This window comes from Crotalus tigris, unplaced genomic scaffold (assembly GCF_016545835.1).
Source record: "Crotalus tigris isolate CLP2741 ecotype Arizona unplaced genomic scaffold, ASM1654583v1 scf7180000024291.2576520, whole genome shotgun sequence".
Lineage (NCBI taxonomy): Eukaryota > Metazoa > Chordata > Lepidosauria > Squamata > Viperidae > Crotalus > Crotalus tigris.
This window is the reverse complement of record NW_024100464.1, coordinates 784,421-805,036: the sequence shown is the minus strand read 5'-3', so window position 1 is coordinate 805,036 and position 20,616 is coordinate 784,421. Positions and strand designations below refer to the sequence as shown.

Below are 20,616 nucleotides of genomic sequence, written 5' to 3'. Positions count from 1 at the left end.
AAGGCCCTTTAAAAATCTAGGCTGTATAGTTTCTTCTGCTAATTAAGCCTCTTTTACAATAGGACTGGATGCATTAGTTTATGAGACATGACTATTATGTGTCTGATTTCTTCTTTTCCTGCCTGTCTGCATATTGAAGGTAACAGGATTTTGATGGAGCCATAGTAACAGGGGATTGCGGCTCAGATGTAAAGAACTCTCAGAATTCATATCCACCACACACTCAAAATATATTAGACAGCATTAAGGCTAAAGGCTGCACTTTTTGTCAGTTTAATATATAAATTGTTGGGTGAGGACTGGGGAACTCCTAAGTTCAAAACCACTCTCAGCTATGGAAGCTCACTCTTAGATCAACCTACCTTGTATGTATTGGGGGAAAAACTGGAAGGAGTGCTTAGATAGGCCTTGAGTTTATTTATTTATATACCGCTTTAAGTGCAAGCACTCTCTAAGCCGTGTACACCAGTAAGCAATGTATATATATTTACATTGCCCCCAACAATCTGGGTCCTCATTTTACCTACCCCGGAAGGATGGAAGGCTGAGTTAACCTTGAGCCGGTGAGATTTGAACCGCTGACCTGCTGAACACAGTCAGCTAAAGTGGCCTGCAGTACTGCACCCTAACTGCTGCGCCACCTCGGCTCATCAGTAGAGTTCCTGAATGAAAACCAGGATACAGCTAAAAAAAATTGCAAGACTCTTCTACCTTTCTAAAATAGTTGAGTGCACAAGCATATCATATCTGCCTAATGCTCTCTATAACAGTTTTGAAGCTTGTCTTTTTTTTTTTCTTTTTTCTTTCGATGAGAGCTGTGCCACTGCACTTTATCACTGGAAAGGATTTAAATCCCAAACTTACCGGAACACCATTACTCAAATACGTGTGCCCATGTAAGAAGGGTTATTCTGTGTGTGTGTGTGTGTGTGTGTGTGTGTGTGTGTGTGTGTAGGGAGATTTCCTTAGATATTTAGGTTAATTTTTCATCCACAGTGTGTATGTAGTCATTCAACTTGGCAAAATACAAGACGGGGATGACTTCAAAGTTCTGGGGAATTTGGTTCAGGAAGAAAGTAAATTAAAATAGTGACATGCTATCAACAATTCCTGGAAGCATGAGAGATAAGGTTTGGATTAGGAAGCAAGCCATTCAATGTTTTCCATTGGAGAGGAACTATCTGGCCCTTAAAGTGTACTTTCTGTATTTTGTATGGTATAATTTGCTTTGAAAGCAGGAATCTCATCTGCTGAATTGTATTATTTTAGGTATTAAAGTATTAAAGAATTTGCTACATTAAAATACTGCTTTTCTACAAACAGAAGTAAAAACCAATGATAACATTAGTTTGACTTGTTTTCATAATAGATGTTTGGAACATTGGCTTTCTTAAACATGTGTGCAAATCTGATGTTAGGAGTAGTTATCTCATTCTCAGCTTCCTTTTACCTTTTCTTTGCAAGTAAAACCAGTTTCACTGTCAATTCTTGAAAAAACACTTGGGATTTATTGATTTAAACTGCAAACAGTCGTTACAAAAGATTCTCTTAAATAAACTCACATAAAGGAAAAAGGAAAAAAAAAAAGCAATGTAGTGAACAGTAATGGGAAAAATTACATTCAATGTGTTCTTTGTGCCAGCAATGTTTACCTTTAAAAGAGGAAACACTCCATTCTTGGAATACAGAAATGCAAAGACAAACTACATTTGGAATGTCTTTAGACAGGCACTTGAAACCAAAGGGTAATTTTCTTTTCCTTTAAATACTTACAAAAAAAAAGGAAGCAAAAGATCTTCCTTTTCATCGTCTCACAGCACAGCTTATGCTTATACATTCTAGAGGCCAGCAATGAAATTTGTATTCTACTGAAGTCATTGACAAAATACTCCAATGACATCAGAAGGGCCAGAATTTCACCCCACCTGGGGAGAGGCCTTGTTGGGCAAAGGAAGGCAAAGAAGCACATGAAACTCAATTTGCAGTCTGACACAAAAAGGGGAACGATCTAAAATAAATAATCCGAACACAGTTGTTGCATTTTTTAAATTAAATTTTCATTTTTTAAAAATAAAATAACCAAAAAAAGTGTAAAGTTACAAAAATGTCATTGTAGTATAATATATTAAACTGTGGGGGAGGGAGAAAAGAAAAAGACTTCACAATCTTAAGATTAATATGGAAGATCATAATTTAAACATAAAAGAATATATTCTATGAATTCATCATCCAGATAAATATGAACAAAATTAACAAAAAAGCATAGGTTTCAGCAATAAATACGTTTTTGATAAGTTAAATAAGCTTTATATTGTTGTGCAGTGACAAGCAAAATTTGCTCTCCAATTTCTGAAGTTATACAAAATTAAAAACCCAGAAAAAAAAATAAAATAAAAAGCTTGGCGTGAGTGCTCTATGGATAGGTCTATTGTACTATAGAGCAAAACCATTAAAGCTATGACTACTGGAACTTTGTTTACACTGAACTTGCATGTGTGGAATGAACACCGTTAGATACCCCTCCCCTCCCCACTTTTTGTGAAGATGTCACATGTACATGCGGAGAACCTGTAGCACCAAAAGCAAGTCGTTCAATGTCCATCTGGCTTAACTCTCCATTTACCAAGTCCCCCGCACGTTAGAGTGAACTGTCCATTCTCAGCTGTTCTTCTGGCTGACCTGAGTTGATTCAGGCAACAAGCCTTTATAAAATGTGGAAGGGGCTGGATGTTAACAGATGTCCACCTGCCATATGTCTACTGAACACAGGCAAAGGAAGGGAAGACAAAGAAAGGGAAGAGGTTTCTCCATCTGAACTACTGCTCACGGCAGGAGTTGTTATAGTTCTAGATATTCCTGCACATCTGGAAATGCAGAGCTCTATAGATGCTGCTGGTGCCCTCTGCAGCTGGAGAGGTAATATAGTCACAGTGAACATATTAAAAGGCACTACACTTGTAAACGTTATCACTTTTTTCGTAATTTGGCACTTGCGGTTTCAGCCAGTGTCTGGACTCTAGGCAGGTGGACAACCTTGGAGTTAACATCAAACCCAAAGATGCTAAGGGAGGTTTAGGAGAGAAAGGGGGCTACAAGCTTAACATTGTAATACATGTGGGAAGAGGCCAAAAGGCAATACCAGATTTATTCGTCAGAGATGGACAGTCTGCTGAAGATGGGAAGACGTCTTGAGGTGTCCAGGATAGGCGAATCCGAGCCACTGTGGCTACTGCTAGAGCTGCTCAGATAACCTTCCTGGTCAGAGAGGGAGCCCTGTGGACTCGGAGGAGAGTCAAACATGTTTGGGGACTCAGACATGGGTCTAAGGAGGAAAGCAGTGGGTGAGCCCCCCCCAGGCACCTGCACCCCCATACTAGGAGCAAAGAGATTGGTCAGCTCCTGGCTGGAGAAGGTGAATGGATTGCTGGCACAGTCAGGCAGAGTAGGAGAACCCAGGAGGTCATCAGCACTTATGATGGGCGGAGGGGTTATTGAGGTGGGGCTGTCCAGCAGCCCATTGGCAGCAACAGCACTTGGGAAGCCAGCAAAGCTGAAACTGTGTTGGAGGCGGGGTCTTTCAGCAATCATAGGCTCTCGACCGCCACCAGCTACAGCCCGGCGCTCCTCAGCATTGTGGATGAAATGACAGCGAGGCCCATAAGGGCAGAAGCCAATGGTATGGAAAGTGCGACAGAGCTCCGTCTTGTACTTGGGATGGCGGGTCAAACTTCGCAGCTCATGAATGCCGTGAGCAAATTGGCACTTGTCTCCGTATTTGCAGGTCCCATTCTCCTCAAACGGGCGGCAGAGCTCCGTCTTGTAGCGACTTGAGTTGACTTGCCCACCGGGCTGCTTTTGCTGAAACAGGCGCTCTCCACCTTCGGAGAAGGAGCGGTCTCGAAAGCGGTTCTCCCTGGGCCCCAAGGCTGGGGCTGGCTCTCCCTTTAGGCCGTTAAGGAGATGGGTCGGATGGAACTTAGAATTGGGCAGGGTGACAGAATGCCTCCTGGGGAAACTCCCGCCAGCCGGAGTTCCTACCGCCTTCCTGTCCAAAAGACACCCTCCAGCAGCAGAGGGGTTGTAATTCAGCATCTTGTTACTCTGGAAGGAGGGAAGTAAAAAAGCAGTCAACAATCCAGCTTTCAGCTTGACTTGTTTATGCCCTTAAACCTGACCATTGTACTGCCCTTTTTCCACAGCTGCACAACTGACTTGCCAACAGTAAAATGACTAAAGCTCTCTTCTGTCCCAGACAGGTCGAACTGTATGTAGGAAGCACACACCACTAATCACAAGCATGAAGTAGCAAGCAACTCAGATTTTCAATGGCTTTCCCACAGGTTCATATTTATTGTATCAATGAAACACATTTTGATTTGTCCTACACAAAAGTGTATCACCATACAACAGGAAGAAGTATCAGCCATAACCTGACCATCCTATCATAGTACTTTTCTGAATACTGGCTGTAGACTTCCTTAATATTTTATGCACAAGAGCCAAACCTCATTTTAACACAATTCTTTCCCAAACCTCTAGAGAGGAAGAATCAGATCTTTTCCACTAATACTTTCAAGTTTATTTTTCCAGGAACCCGAAATGTATTTCTTGGTGAGGGGGGGGTCTATACAAGCTTTTTTTTTTTTTTTGCAAGATGTGAGCTTGGGGAAAGATGTTAAGTTAGAATTTCTCAATTAGTATCATTGTGCCACCTCACTTTCTGCAAAGAAATTACATTTCACGTGATTCATACATGAATGACTTTATATCTCTTAAAAATTCCTTTCCAATTAGTTTTCTGACCCTGCGGAGGAATCTTTAAAAAAAAAGTTCAAGCAACTTTTAGTTTGGGGCACATGTGACACTCGACCTAAAACACTTTATTTCAAAACTGATTTTGTGTCTATATTATACACATTTAACAAAAAAAAAAGAGGGAAACCAAACGCAGAACAACTCCCACACCACTCACTTTTGCAAGCGGTTAGCAATACCAAAGGACGCAGAAACAACAGCCCAGGTTGTGAATTCCGCTTCTCAAATTGAGGAAGTTACAGGCTCTTCCCACTGCCTTGCGCACTAAAGCAATCAACAACTCTTCACAAAACTTTAAGAAATGCATACACCCAGCGACTTCGGCTAAACAAAGATAAGCTAGGGAGAACGAGAAAAACGTAGCCCCATGAGTGGGCTGAGAGATAAGAAAAGCAAACGGCAGAAAAAGCGAGCTAAGTAAGCAGGGCAGAAACCGGGGAGGCGGGAGGGGGCGGGGTGACTAGCCTGTAAACGGTATTTTGCCAAAGCCTGAAGCCAGAGCCTCCCTCCTCCCCCTACCTTCCCGTCGCCCATCACGCACGGCTCGAGTTCCCTTTCCAGCAAGCCGAGACCGTAAGCGTGAAGCAGCGGCGCACCAAGCTTGCGGGAAATTCGTGGCAACAGCCATCTTTCTCCACCCCGAACAAACGTGGTGTGCAGCCGAGTAAGTAAATCCCAGCAACTTTTCCAAAGCAGGACATAAAGCGGCCCCCAATAAATCCCAGAAGCCGACCGCAGGGCTGCAAAAGGCTTTGTTGCATTCCAACACATGGGGGGGGAGGAGGGGAGGGCGGTCGAGAGGAAACACGCCTTGGTCCCTAAAGTACCGAATTTAGGATGAAGGGACGCTTCCACCAAAATCGGCTGCTTCGCACAACAGCTTTTTTTTTTTTTATCAGTGCAAGGTTTTTAAAATGGAAAACTTTTTTTCCCGAACTTTTCGGGTGAATGGCGCAAAAAAACCATTCCACACTTCTTTCCAAAATAAAAAATAAAAACAAAAAATAAGGGCCAAGTTATTGAAAACTGAAAAATCCTAGGAGAGATCCAATTGTTTAAATCGCGAAATAACTCAAGGGAAGAGTCGAGCAAAACTATAAGCAGAACTAACCCAAAGTCAAAACACCTCCCCACCCACTCACCCCATAAAAAGACTTTAGCGCTCCAGCAGTTCAACCAAAGATTTGGGGCTCCCTGGACAACTTTCCCAAGTTAAGTTCTCAGCTCTCTGAGCACTTATTAAGGCCAAAATACAGCTTATGCCGTTTTAAAGCAACGCACGTCCTCTCCAACTTTTTTTCAAACTGTTGAATTTGGAGGATAAAAAAAAAGGCAGAGGGCATTAGATGTCGAACGAGAGAAACCCTGTTTACTCTCCCGAAGCAAATGAAACAAAAGCTTTATTTAAAAAGTTTTAGAAGATAATGCGGGAGGTAACTTACTTTGCATAAAACTTCACTCAAGTCGAAGATTGTTGGAGACACGAGGGCTGTAGACATCTTCAACTAGTAAAAAGAGGAATGGAAAAAAAAATCGGAGTAACTCTTTAAAAGAAAAATAAAATGATTCAGTGTTGTAAGGCACAGCCTCCAGTTTCCCTGGGACGGACTCCCTTTTGCCCCCTCCAGCTCCAACAATTCCCCTTTCTCGTCCCTTCCAGAAGAACTTACCAAAAAGCTCGATTTATAAAGTTTCAGCTCTTACGCCGTGGGAGGAGTTCTAACTTCATTTAAATGAGAGGCGGAGGGAGCCGACGACGAAGGGAGAGGGGGAATCACCCAGTGGGGTCAAACCGACCGAAAGCCCTTCGGGAAGACGGGGAGAGGGAAGGGAAGAAGGGGGAGGGCCTTGAAGCTCTTGTTTTTAATTTGGGGGAAAAAGTTTTGAAGAGAGTAGTGTTTGTACAAGTTACCTCTAATTAGGCGACGAAGGAAGGGCTAGTTAAGCCTCTTTTGTCGGGACTTGAATGTAACATGTGACGCTATTCGCTGCACCCGATGCGGCGGCTCCCCTCCTCCTCTACTTAAGGCGGGATCAATTGTTTCCTTGAGAAGGTTTGGTGGAGGGTTCCTTCGGGCTTGCGAGCGGGCGCGACGGCTCAGGCAAAGTTTGGGCTCTTTCACTTTCCTCTCCCGCCCGCCCCCCGCCGCCACCGAGATGATTTGTTTTTTTCTGACTGCCGGATCAATACAGTGCAGTCGTCTTGAAGGCGGGGGTTGCTGGACGCCCATCTTTTAAGGGAGCCAGGCTAGCTGAATCCCACAGGACTTGCTTCCGAGTAAGCAAAGCAGGAAAGGGAGCTGGCTGCGTGCTTTCTTTCTAAACGCTTTTTACTCCGAAATAGGTTCTGGTCAAAGCAAGGATGGAGATCATCCTAAATTTCGATAGGATCAGAACGTCAGAAAAATAAGGAACTCACATGAGTTTCTTCGCGCCGACCAGGGTATGAAGCCACTATATTAATCTAGAGTTCCGCCCCCAGCTTTTTGTGTGTTGTAATGTAAAAAAAAAGTCAATTTTGGGAGAAAAGATAAGAAATTTCGAGAAAATTCCACGAACCCTTTTGTCTGGTAAATGCCCGCTGGAAAATGACTTGTGAAGTTTTTGTGTCCCCCTCCTCCCCGAAGTTTTTACAGAGATTCTTCTAGTGCCACATTGCTAACGTGCGTTCCTGCAAAGTCACTTTTAAAAAAAAAAGCGCTTCCATGTTTATTTGAATAGCTGACTTCCAATGGTTGCATTTTTAACCCTGGCCTTTCCTCCACTTTAATTGAGTATTATGTCGGATGGTTTCCCGACCGAATCGAGTTTTGTTCCTTTTGGCGCTGTTCGAACTGGGGAAGGGACACATGCATCGGAACGTGACTGACACCACGATTTGCATCTGAATTTGTTCCCCCGCAGCCTTTTAAGTTGTGGAAGAAAGGGCTAGGTAGTCTGAAGCGGAGCTGGTAATATTTCCTTCCTCTTTCCATGTGACCTCGCAACTGAAGCCTCACCTCCAGAGATGATTGTGGCACAACAGCTCTCGGCCTGTTAGGAAACGCGGCGCCGTTTCCATCGCTGCGTAATGAGGCCACTTGCTAGCCGCATTTTCGCGCTCGCTGTAGAGCGCACCATTTTGGTTTCCTCTCTCCGCCCCCTCTCCCGGGTACGTCTGAAGCATGTGTACATAATGCAGGTTATATCTCCTTTTTCCATCGCCTAGAAGCTTCCCGCCTTGGGCTGGCTTGCACCTCTGCTTTGATTTAATTCTACTGCCTCGATACATACTCAGGCGTGGCCTTTTTCCCTCCCTCCCAGCGTTCCCCTTTTCCGTCTCATTGTATGTGTGTAAGACTTGCAGGGGAAAAAAACCCCATTTCAGTGTCTCAAAACATGGGATACTTCTTACTAGTTAATTAAAGAGGATGTTGGCCTTTGCGAATTTCACTGTCTCCCCCTCCCTTTCCGTTAGGCAAGAGCATGATTTAACTTTTAGTTTTTGTTGTTACATTGGAGAATATCTACACTATTCAACAAGTGCAGAGAACCTGGACACTGAATTTTTGAATTTCACTGTCTTTCCCCCCCCCCCTTTCCGCTAGGCAAGAGCATGATTTAACTTTTAGTTTTTGTTGTTACATTGGAGAATATCTACACTATTCAACAGGTGCAGAGAACCTGGACACTGAATTTAATTCTATGCTGAGGAAACCCTTCAAATAAAGATTTACAGAAAATGAGAAACTCGGAAATGATCCCTCCCTTTTGGAATGTACTGCCTAACGCAGAGCTGATGCCAGACTTACTTTGGTGACAAGTGGAAAACGAGCAGAACCAGCGATGCCGAAATGTTTTGCTTTACACCATAGGGGAAAGAAAAAAAGTGTATGTTCTAGAACAAAAACTTGATTGAAAGGTTAAAACCTTGTCACCCAACCCTTGAACTATGCCTGAGTTAAAAATCCAGATGTGAACTGGCAGTGAAGAAATACAGAAAACTCAAAACTCTGCTGCCATTTCACAGCCATCCAGAGTTTTCAGTCCAGACCCAATATTTCTGCTTGAAGACCTTAACAGAAAAACGGAAGCTTACTCAGAAATGCATCCTCAGAATGTAGTGACTCTTGCTTCTGTGTAAGAATGTTCTTCTGTACTGATTTCTAAAACTTGAAAGAAGGCATAAATTCTGTTAAATGTCAATTCTATGAAGACAAGAATGTCATCAAATAGACCTTGTTCCAACTTCCTCCCTGTTTGTTTCAGTCTGGCAACAAATGAATACTTCTGCAAGCCCCTTTCTCAGCTGTTTAATACTACTTGGTAGCCCCCCACAGGAGCACTTAAGTAGTGTTCATAGCTTGACAGCATTCATGCAGAAGTAAGCACTATTGGTATCTACATGATAATATCCATTGTAAATGTTGTCACAAAAGGGTTGGTACTGTGGTTGTACAATAACAACAGCTGTATAGCTATCTCAGTTGTGGAACAAATTGTGACTTGGATAGAACAAGCATGATTTTGGCATAGGAGGAATAGACCTGTGTGTAAAGCTTGCAGTTTTTAACAAATATGAAATAAGCTTGACTGCATCAGTAGGTTTGACTTACTTCATCAGTAGTTACCCCTCCAAAATAGTTATTTGCAAGGCTAAGATGGCTCCAGAGATAGTGGGCCCAGTTCAGAAAAAAGACTTCTAATTTCTGTTACTTGGGATTAGTCTGAATCGTTTTTAACAAATCTTGAGAAAATATTTCACTAGTGCAGGCGATAGTCTTTTAAAATTTCTGCTTGGATTATATCTTTAAAAACTGATTTGGTAATGTATCACAAGCCATGTTTAAAGTCTTCCTTTTGTACAAATTTACCCTCTGTAAAAATCCTACGATTTCTTTAGGCTATGGGGTGTGTGTGTGTGTGTGTGGTGAGTCAAATCAGTTTTTGACTCTTGACTACGGCCTGGACTAGGGCCTACAGTTTTCTTGGCAAGATTTCAGAAGTCGCTTGCCATTTATTTATATTTAATTTATTTGCTGTCCATCTTACCATGAGGTGACTCTGGGCGGCTTACAATGTTAAAGACATTGCTTCCTGCCTAGGACTGAAAGAGTATGACTTGCCCAAGATCACATAGCTGGCTTTCTGCCTAAGCCAGGACTAGAGTTCACAGTCCCAGTTTCTAGCCTGATGCCTTAAACCACTATCATACACCAAACTGGCTCTCCTCAGGGTTTGGCTCTCCTAAATATATGATGAAAAACCAGAATCCATTGGAAACTCCATATTATGAATCTTATGTCACAAAAATGATAAGCATTTCCAGTGACCTTAATTCAAGAAACCCACTTAAACTTTTAATTGCGTGTGCAAAATGCTAAAGTTAACAATGGGATGAGCTGCTGGAGAAGTGGTTCCAGGAATTACAATATAAGTAATCCTCAGCTTACAACAGTTCATTTAGAGACTCTTCAGAGTTACAACATCACTGAAAAAAGTGACTCATTTTTCACAAGACCATTGCAGCATCCCTATAGTCACCTAAACAAAATTCAGATGCTTGGCAACTGACTCATGTTTATGATGGTTGCAGTGTTGTTGGGTCTTGTAAATCACTTTTTGCAACTTCTGACAAGCCAGATTCACTTAATAACCATATTACTAACTAGTTAAGTTACTAGTGATTCACTGAACAACTGGCAAAGGTCGTAAAGTGGAGCAAAATTCACTTAAATGTTTCACTTAGCAACATAAATCTTGGGCTCAATTGTGACTGTAAGTCAAGGACTACCTGTATGTCCTGCTAGAATAAACAAGAGGAACATTCCTAAACTAAATGAAAATATTTCTGCAGTACCTAAGTCTCATAGTGGAGGCACTAGTAATAGAATATGATCAGCTGTTCCAGAAGCCCAACTACAAAAGCAACTGGGGTGGAATTGCTGAAAAGTTCCCAAGAAAGTATGTACAGCTGAATAGTTTATAGAGCAGGGCTTTTCAACCTTTTCACCCATTGTACTGCTTTTAGGATATGGCAACATCCGAGTACCACCAGTCGCCTAACAAGTTGTCAAAAACTTGATGACCAAAAAAGAAAAAAGTGATAGAAGTACAGGTAGTCCTTGATTTATAACCGTTCGCTTAGTGATTCTTAGAAGTTGCAATGGCACTGAAAAAAGTGCCCCCCAAGCCACAGCAAAGCAAGACACCAGCCTGCCCACTCGGCGGCACTCTTCCTCCTGTCCAAGGTTTTCATTGTGAGCATTTCTGTTGAGGATTGGCAGCAGGGGTGGGATGAGGGGGTATTTGGTTTTTATTCCCACGGTCTGCTGGGTAGTTGCAGCAGGTTTTGGTCACTTCACATGACCCTGGTGCACTGTGACCATAATAAATATGAATCAGTTGCCAAGCATCTGAATATAAATCACAAGACCCTGGAGATGCTGCAACATTCCAGCTGATCGGCGCTTCTGGGCTCAGAAGCGCCAGGATCAGTGCCACTTTCTAGCTGATTGGTGCTTCTTCAGGGCTCAGCAGAAGCACCAGGATTAGCGCCAAGTTCCAGCTGGAGCCTGGCGCTGATCCTGGCACTTCCACTGAGCCCTGACAGCCCCGAAGAAGCGCCGATCAGCTGGAAAGTGGCACTGATCCTGGCGCTTCTGCTGAGCCCTGACAGCCCTGCAGCTCCAGCCATCTCTCTCAGGCTTGTGTGGTGCTGCCACCGGTTCAGCACATTCCCCTCCCCCACTACCACTTTCCTAGGATGGTCACGTACCACCTGCCAGGTGCCAATATACCACAGGTGGTACCCGTACCACTGGTTGAAAAGCCCTGGGTTAGAGCTAGGGGAGCTTTAAAGACGGGAGACCTTTCCAGGTGAGGAATTTGCCTGCAGGAGTGAAAGTGTAAAGATGGCAGTGTGCAACCTGAATATCCATTGATCATTGGAAAAAAAATAAAATTCTGAAGAATAATAAAAGGATTGGCAGAAGAAAGATAGTGTATAGCTGGAAAGTTCTTTACAAATTGCAGCTACATCCTGATGCAGAGGCTTATAGTTACCGTATTTTCCAGCATATAAGACGACTGGGCGTATAAGACAACCCCCGACTTTGGAGATGATTTGCATGATTTAGAAAGTCATCTTATATGCCGGAAAATACGGTACCCTAATATGGGAAGCTTCCATGTGTGTTCATTGGGGGGAGGGAAGTAAGAGGGAGAAGCAAAAGGTGTGGAGATGTATGTAGAAGTAGAGCAACCATTAGATAACCATTAGTATTCTAAAATTGGTTGGTTTTGCCTTTTGAGTACCCTAGGAGGGATGGGATTCATTTTTTTTTGTTTCCCATGTCCCCAAATCTGCTAGTGCCTATGAATTTGGGGGACAAGAAGTACTTGTGTAAGTGTCCTGCCTCTAATTACTTCGTAATTTACATAGCAGATATTTCCTGCTGCTAACTTAAAATACAGAAATGGTCCTGAGGAATTTCTCCAAGATAACGTTTGTGGCAGGGTTTTGTCTTGGCATTTTGTAGAAAGGAATGTGCTGGGCCATTTGAACACTCACTTAACTAAACCATAAGGGAAAAAGTTAGTTGGTCATGAAAACCTAGGGTTTTGTTTGGTGTGTGGAAGTTCTGTACATAGCAATGACAAAGGACATTGTTGAATCAAAGCTTAAGAAAAAGGTTCAGAATTAATGCAGCTGGAAGGACATTCCCAAGAAGAATATGCCATTTGGGGAGAAAGAACACTTTTCTGGATTTCAGCTTCCATTTAACCAGCTAATGTCTGTACGTTCAGCATGATGCAAAGGAGACAGAAACTTACCTGATGCATGCAGCCTGATTGTATTTTCACTAAACTTCTTTAAATGTTCATGTTTCAGGCATGCTGCATCTCTAGAAAGTGCCCATTTCTCTTACGTTGCTACATTTCTGTGAGTCAAGCATTACGAATATGTCAGGAGGTACTGAGTCAACCTGGTCATTTTTGGAAGAATCTTTATAGAAAAATCATGCACTGTAATTCTGTTGACTTAACACCTGTGAATAATACAAATGTATCTCAAAGAAGAACAGATTAGATGACTTAACAACAAATGAGGTCCTTAACCCAGCTGATTGTAATAGGACTCACCAATTTCTCAGAAGCTGGAAGCTCTAGCTAGGAATTCTGGAGGCTTTTATCAAATAAATGTAAAAAGCAAAAACTTGCAATAGCGTACTAAGCAACTGAAAACTCTTCTTTAAAATTGTCTTTAGGCCATGATTTTTAGAAAATGCCTGTAGGCAAGCCACACCCTTCCAGCAATAAATTGTGATAATTTTTCACAAATTATAATTGCAAACCCTTCAACAGACTGGCTTAGAACATGCAGGAATGCATACGAATCATCTCTTTCAGATTAATAAAGTGGTCTCATTTTTTCCCCAAGGCTTTGGTTGCTTTGGAAGCTCTTTTCAGCTGTGTCTGCATGTATGTGCGTGTACAGCTTCACTTTTCCCAGCATGCAGAGAGAACTCGGGGACCTCTTTTTTTCAGGGTGTTTTCTGCATGCTGAGAAAAAAGCAGAGCTGAGTGGCTGTGCATGAATACACATGTATTACGCAGCTGGAAGCAGCTTCCGAAGCAACCACATGAGACTCTTTAAGATAAGGCCTTCTTTAACAGTTTGAAAACATATTCTTTGTACGTGTTCTTGCACATTCTGAAGAACTCTGGTCAGAGAAATTGCATAGTCTTAACATATATTCTTTACAGCAGCGGGAAAGCCCAGATGTAAAGATTTAGGACTGTTTGTATACAGTGAACAAACATATAAATGAAATAAATAAATGGCCACCTAATTGATATCAGTAACAATGCTCTGAGCCAACATTTTAGAGTTTGCAAAATTCTATCTTCACAATCCAAATGAAGCCCTATTGGCTTCTGCTGCATGATCATGGAAAGTGCAGGTGTAGCACTTAACAGCTTATTTATTTTACATAATACTTAAGAAAGATTTTAAATTCAATGTGTAAATACTGTGGAGGGCAGTATTGGAAGGGCATTGATGGTAACTGAAAAAAGTTGATGGTCTGACAAGAAGCTGTATAACCCAAACCACGAAACACTTACAGTGGTTACAAGAAGATAATGATGGAAACTGCAGAGGTGTTGTTTTGAAAGAAAGAAAAATAAAGAAAAAAATAAAGAGCATCATATGTTCCTTTTGGGAACTAATTTTCTGTATTATGTGGACAACACTTCATAAATTAAGATTTGCAAATGCAGTAATTGTTTGGCAACATTAAGTAGCAACAATTTTAGCCAGTAGGATTAGAACATAATTCCAAGACATGCCTGTTACAAGCAATTCTAGAGTCATTTCTCCACAATAACAGATGAACAAACCATGTTTGCATGGAATTCTTATCCATTTTTAAATTAACCATGGGTCATAGAATTAACCTATTTTGCGGGTTTGTATGAGAGGTTGAATCACATAAACTAAGCACGGAGGTTAGGGGTCATCACAAAATACACAAGGGAAAATGTGGTTAATTGATCAATTAACTAAAGAACAGAAAGGGGCATAATATGTTCCAGTGGAAATAGTAACAACAGTTTATGGCTTTCTATACGGCAAGATTGTTAAAATGTAGTTTCCTTGTTTTTAAACATGAATTGTGCTGGCTGAAGAATTCAAGATTTAGTGGAAATTTTAATTTAAATTTAAAATGCTTTGCCAGCTAGAGAAACGAGTGGACAGAAATAGCCAATTAGGAAACAAACCTACATTGGCAGTATGGCTGAAATGAGCCACAAAGTTACCAGAAAGGAAAGAAGCACCTTGATGCCATGGTCATGTCCCAGCCAATGACAGAGACCTGGAAAAACTCTGTACCTGAATTTTTATGAAAGTGCCTCTCCCACAATATGCAGTTGAATCAAAGTACTGGACCATTGTCAACATACAGAGAAATCATAACTCAAATGCTAGACTGGAGAATTTTATTCCTTGAAATTATGTATGCTTATAAGGAGGATGTTGGTGAAAGATGGCATGGAGAAAGAACAGTTTTAATAGACTCTAGGCTGACAGGAGCAAGAATGTCTGGAAACTGTTAGTTTCTCAGTTCCACCAGATATCAGATACCAGACTGGGTGTCCAAACACAGTCTGTCAAACTTTCCAACAAGTGAGGTTACAGGCAGAAGCACTCATACATGTAAGTAATGGAACGGAGTAGCTGCCAATGAATTCTGAGAGCTGTGATCATAATACAACTGGATGGTAACTTGCAAGGAAGAAGACTGGTGTTTTAGTTACAGTAGGGCTTTTTTATGATAGCAATACAATTATAATTACTGAAATAATATCAATAGGTATGACCTGGAGCTCTCTCAAAGTTCACAGGCAGTCTACAAAAGTTACCTTCAAATGGTAAGATTGAAATGAGATTGAAAGGGAAATAATTAAATATATAAAACAACTATTGCAAATGCTATCTTTCCATTTTTTTGGTCCAAAAATTAAAACATTTGCACTTGAATGAAAATGTCCTTATGTTAACCATGATTTCTCTAGTTCTACAAGAATGCAATATGTAATTAACTTTGAATTCAAATTAAGTAAATTAAATGAAGATAATACTACTTCCTGCTTGTTCAATAATTTACTTCTTATGTCACATTAAAAGTAACACCTTTTTAAAGTGTTCTGTGTCTGCCTTTCTGGCTTTCATGATCTGCAAGCTGGTTTGCTCCAGGCTTTTAATTTATTTTTCCCTGACCTGATGTCCTTCAATCTCCATAATTACTAGCTAATTCAAAGGACAGTATAGTGATTGTGGAAACTGAAAGGGACATATTTGGGGGGAAATGGATTTATGCATTCTGCAGTTTCTGATGTTTCCATTAATAACTACCATTTGTCAGAGCCATCTAGGAAGTCTTAGATGCTTCATAAGAAAGGACAGATGAGAACAATTTGGCCATCATCATTAGTTCCAGCCTATTATATTCATTCTCCCCAGCTGGATTTGGACCAAGGGAAAGTGTGTCATCATTTGCAGAGGAAAAAAGGAGGCTAATGCAGTTTTCTTGACATATGGTTTGCTACTGCCTTCTTCTTAGAGTTGAGAAAAACTGGCGCAAAGTTTCCCAGCTGGCTATATGCCTAAGGTAGGACTAAAACTCGTGGTCTCCTGGTTCCTAATCTGGGAGCCTTTAATCACTATACCACACTGGCTTTCTAATACAATTTGGAGATTGTGTAATCCTGTCACTGGCCATTAGGATATCGACCTTAGCATTACATTTCTCGACTTTGTGGAGTGGAATCTGGCAGACATTTAAAATTATTTAATATCTAACAGTTGGCAAGGTAATTAAATCCTTTATGGCATCTTTCCATTTTCAATTTGGGTTTTTTAAGCTATTTGCGTTATTTATTATTATTATTTATTGAAGTTGGGGTTCTATAACAGAATTATGCCAACATTATTAAATTAATCTTAACTTTAATTACTGAAATTGAACTTGTGCAAGACTGAATAAATTCATATTGATCAGATGCCTCATTTAAAATTTCAACACTTAACCACTCTGTTTCAATAGCCTTCAAGTTGAATACTCAACAAGTTTGAATTTTCAGTTTTCTTAAATATAATAGCAGAATTCCTTACCCTTATATCTGCTTGAATATGACTTCTAAGTAAAATGTTTTATTTCTCCTCTCAGAAACACTACGTGTGAGAATCTCTGTTTCAGGTGCACATGTGGAAAGAATGCATGTTAAATATCAACAGAACAAACTCCACTTTCTTAAAGACAGTTAATTTCCCCCCCTAATGTTAATACAAAGAGTTGATAGTACTATTCTGGTAAGCCTTTCAGTTTGTCTTGTTTCCTTGTTTCAAAACCATTTTTTTGTTCCCTGTTCATGTTTATTTAAGTTCATTTTCTATGGGGCTCCCCTCCCTCCGTTCTTCCATTTCCTTCCTGTATCAGTTTTGATAATATTTATTTTTATTGTGATTTTCTTTGTTAACTTTACTGTTTCCTTAAATTTTACATCGTATATATTTAGCTTTGCTATAGTGCCCTCTATTTTCAAATTTACTCTTTCCCATCTTTCTTTTAAAGACTTTACTTTTTCACCTTTATACTTGATCTGTATTTTTAAATCTTTTAGTTAGATACTTGGCAAATATGTGTTGAAAAAAATGGATATAACACCTATCAAATGTGATGCCATTTCTTATTTCACTGATAGCAGCATTGGTTAGCTAAGCTGTATTTCCTGCTATTCTTTGTATTCATAATATTTTTTCTTAAGTTTCATAAGAATTGATCCATTTATCAGATAGTTAATACAATTATCAAATAACTTTATAACAAGGTATCATTTATCTTTTCCTGATATTAATTAGATTTCATTCCTTACATTGTTTTATCTCTGTTCCTAATAATCAAACTATTGCAATAATAGTGGTGGTGAACCTATGGCACGCGTGCCAGAGGCGGCACTCAGAGCCCTCTCTGTGGGCACACACGCCATACCCTGGAAATGGCAACTGTCCCTCTTCAACCAGCCACCCACTAACTCGCCGAGGTCCCACGTGGACAGATGCATCCCAGCACCAATGCACTCGCTGGCCTCTGTGTGCGGGGCCAATGGTGTCAGGCAGCAGCTGCCCCTGCCTCGCCTTGCTCTGTAACAATGGCACCTCCGCCCTGCCTCGCCTTATCCCGCAGGACGAGCCTCCTGCCCACCGCCCCACCTGCCAGAGACCCCCTGGATCTCCCCCAACCCTGCCCGGCCCCCACAGGCATCCCTCTCCACGAACAACATCAAGGTGATCATGCCCATCGTGGCCACACCCACCCAGTTTGCCATGACCACCACAGCCACGCCCACCAAGTGGGCCACACCCACCTGGCACCCGGCAATAAATAAGTAGGTTTTGGGTTGCAGTTTGGGCACTTGGTCTCTAAAAGGTTTGCCATCACTGCACTAAACCATTGTGCATTTAATTAATTTCCTATATATTATAAAAGCTTTCATTATGAAGAAAGGAAAAAGACAGGGAAAGGAAATAAGTATGGTGTTCATGAATGTTCTCTGTCAAGCAGATTCATAATTCAGGCTCTCATCGTTCACGTGGTCCATAAAGATTTACTGTAGAAACAGTCTCCAGAACTTCTCTTCTTGTTACAATTAAATTATATTTTTCAGTATAATAAAAATAAACAAGCTATTAAACAATGGGGGAATAATCATAAAATAATCAGATCAATCATTTGAGTGCTCTCTGGATACTCTGGATTAAGTCCTGAAAGATGTTTCAGGGCATGCATAAATGCAAGTACTGTATACTTTAAAACAGCCATTCCCAGGATTTCTGCTTTCTCAGGCTCCTGAGAAAGACACGGCTGTTTTTAAGATGCTGCCAGCAGCTCCTGTGTGCTCCAAAACATCCCAGGAAATCAGATCCAAAGTGTTGTACAACTTTAACTATAATAATGTTGCTATTCTAATTCCATTAAGTGTACATTCAAACTTAATTGTAGTCTTAACCTTATTCATTTTGGGGCCCTTTTGAAATCTTTTGCATCCCAGTCAAAACACCAGGGTAGTCTTTGGTAGAAAATGGCTACTATTACACTTTCAACAAAACTTTCAATCTTGAATGGTTGCCAGAAGAGTTGCAAGGCTTTCTGGTGTGTTCCTACAGCGCTTTAGAGTTTATTTTGTTTCCGTATTTTTTTGTGGCAAGAGGTCTGGTGGAAATGTCAGTCCATTTCTCTACTTCCTCAGGGGAAATAGAGTCCAAAATAGCTGCTGGCCAGTGACTTTGGAGTTTCACTGGGGAATAATTACAGTGCTCTTTCTGCTTTCTGATTTTCGTGTTGTTGTTGAAAGTCAGATAATTTAATTGTCTTACTCTACATGAGTAAATATGGATAAGTAATATACTTCTAGAATAGAGACAAAATGTCACAGAATCAGGCTGCTGAAAGCGATTACTTGAGGCCAGGTCTAACCCTCTGCTTATAAAATATCGCTGACAATTGGCTGTCTAGGCCCCTTCTGAAAATCTTCACTGAGGGGGAACCAGCCTCTTCTCGAGTAACAGGTTCCATTGTCAAATTGTTTTTATAGCATTCAGTAAGAATCTTGAGAGAACAGATCTTGACCTTATTCTGTCTAACTTCCTTTCAGGTATTTCGAGGAGGAGTTATTTTTGTCATAACGCCTACTCGGTCTTCTCATGGGTAAACATTCTTACTTCCGTCAGTCTTTTTCTTTATAGGACTGAGTTTCTGATCATTTCGGATGACCTCTCTTAACCAGTTCCAGCTTGCCTGAATTCTTCTTAAAAGAATGATGCCCCAAAGTGGTCACAGTGCTCATGAAGCGATCTGTTCAATTCAGAATAAACTGGAATGATTACCCCTGTGATTTAAAGATTATACTTTTCTTAAGACTAACTTTGTATTTGCTTTTGTATTCTTTTGATTCATCCTAAGTATATCGTCAAGCAGGATTCCAAGATTGTTTTCACACATTTTTTTCAAGAACAAACAACCAGGTCCACACTTGAGGATTCAAAATTATTAATTTATTGTGCACAGGAATCTTTGCAGACCAGTAATTTGCACCTGGATAAAACTAGATAAGGGCATTGGATAGGCATTCAAGGGGGATTGGACTTAGTTCTTCTTGTGACTATGTAGAGACTTTAAAGCAATGCCCCACTTGACTCCTTCCCCTGGTTCTGCCAGCCTCTCCTACATATTTCTACCAAACCAGGTATCTCCCTAGCATATATCTATGTAATTGATACGTTTGCATTTGTTTCGGTTTGACTTAATTTTGTTATTTTATTTTTGGTCTTGTTCTCTAATAAATATCATTTTGATTTAAATTTCTATCTTCTGCGATTTAAGGGATTTGTTTTTTCTCCATGTTTAAAAATGCAAAAAAGGGAGGGGATAAAAAAGTGATGTCTACCTCTCTTGGGAGTTTGTGGTACAACAAAAAAGGCTGTTGATGGGCTGAATGTATTGTATGCGCTTCTGTACTAGCATATTAACTAACCACTTTGTTTAATAAGTTATTCTGTCCACATCATTAATGTTAAAAAGTAATGGCCCAGGACTGGAGTTTGACATCCTACTCAGTATGTCAATCCAGTTTGATGAGGCATTATTAAAAAGCATTATTTACTACTTTTTGAGCCAGCTGTATAGTTACTTAATTGTCATACAGCCTACATATAATTAGCTTGCTGATCATAATATTAGGAGGTGGAATATATATGGAATATATCTATAACATTCCAACAGTCTACTATGGAAGTTATTAACCAAAATAATGTAAGATTAGTCTGGCAAAAGCTGTTCTTGGGCAATCTTTGCTGAATATTTTTCAAGAGGTTCTAGCTAAATCACTTAATGATTATGAGAATCTTCTGCTGTCAGACAGACTTGTCTGTACTTCCCTGGATCCTCTTTTTCTACCTTTCGGAAATAGAGGCAACATTGGCTCTTCAGTCATCTGGCATTTCACTAGTGTTTTTGGGAATGAATGAATTTAAAATTAATTAATTAATTAATTTAAAATACTTCACCAAAATAGAGGCAACATTGGCTCTTCAGTCATCTGGCATTTCATTAGTTTTTTGGGAATGAATGAATGAATGAGTAGATAGATAGATGATAGATAGATAGATAGATAGATAGATAGATAGATAGATAGATAGATAGATAGATAGATAGATAGATTGATTTTTGGGAATGAGTGAGTGAGTGAATAAATAAA

The 20,616-nt window shown here is 40.5% G+C and overlaps 1 protein-coding gene across 2 annotated transcripts; it reads right to left on the bottom strand.

Moving 5' to 3' along the window:
• Positions 1-1,485: 1,485 nt before the first annotated feature.
• ZFP36L1 (ZFP36 ring finger protein like 1) lies at positions 1,486-6,522 on the bottom strand. Of its 2 annotated transcripts, none has more exons than XM_039324026.1 (2): positions 6,258-6,522; positions 1,486-4,101 (listed from the first exon to the last, which is right to left on the bottom strand). In XM_039324026.1, exons 1-2 carry the CDS (start codon positions 6,312-6,314, stop codon positions 3,145-3,147), a joined length of 1,014 nt encoding a protein of 337 aa, XP_039179960.1. In that variant the 5' UTR covers positions 6,315-6,522; the 3' UTR covers positions 1,486-3,144. The 2 variants fall into 2 exon arrangements, with proteins under 2 accessions (XP_039179960.1, XP_039179961.1); XM_039324027.1 differs by lacking the exon at positions 6,258-6,522 and adding an exon at positions 4,973-5,290.
• Between the last annotated feature and the right edge of the window lie 14,094 nt (positions 6,523-20,616).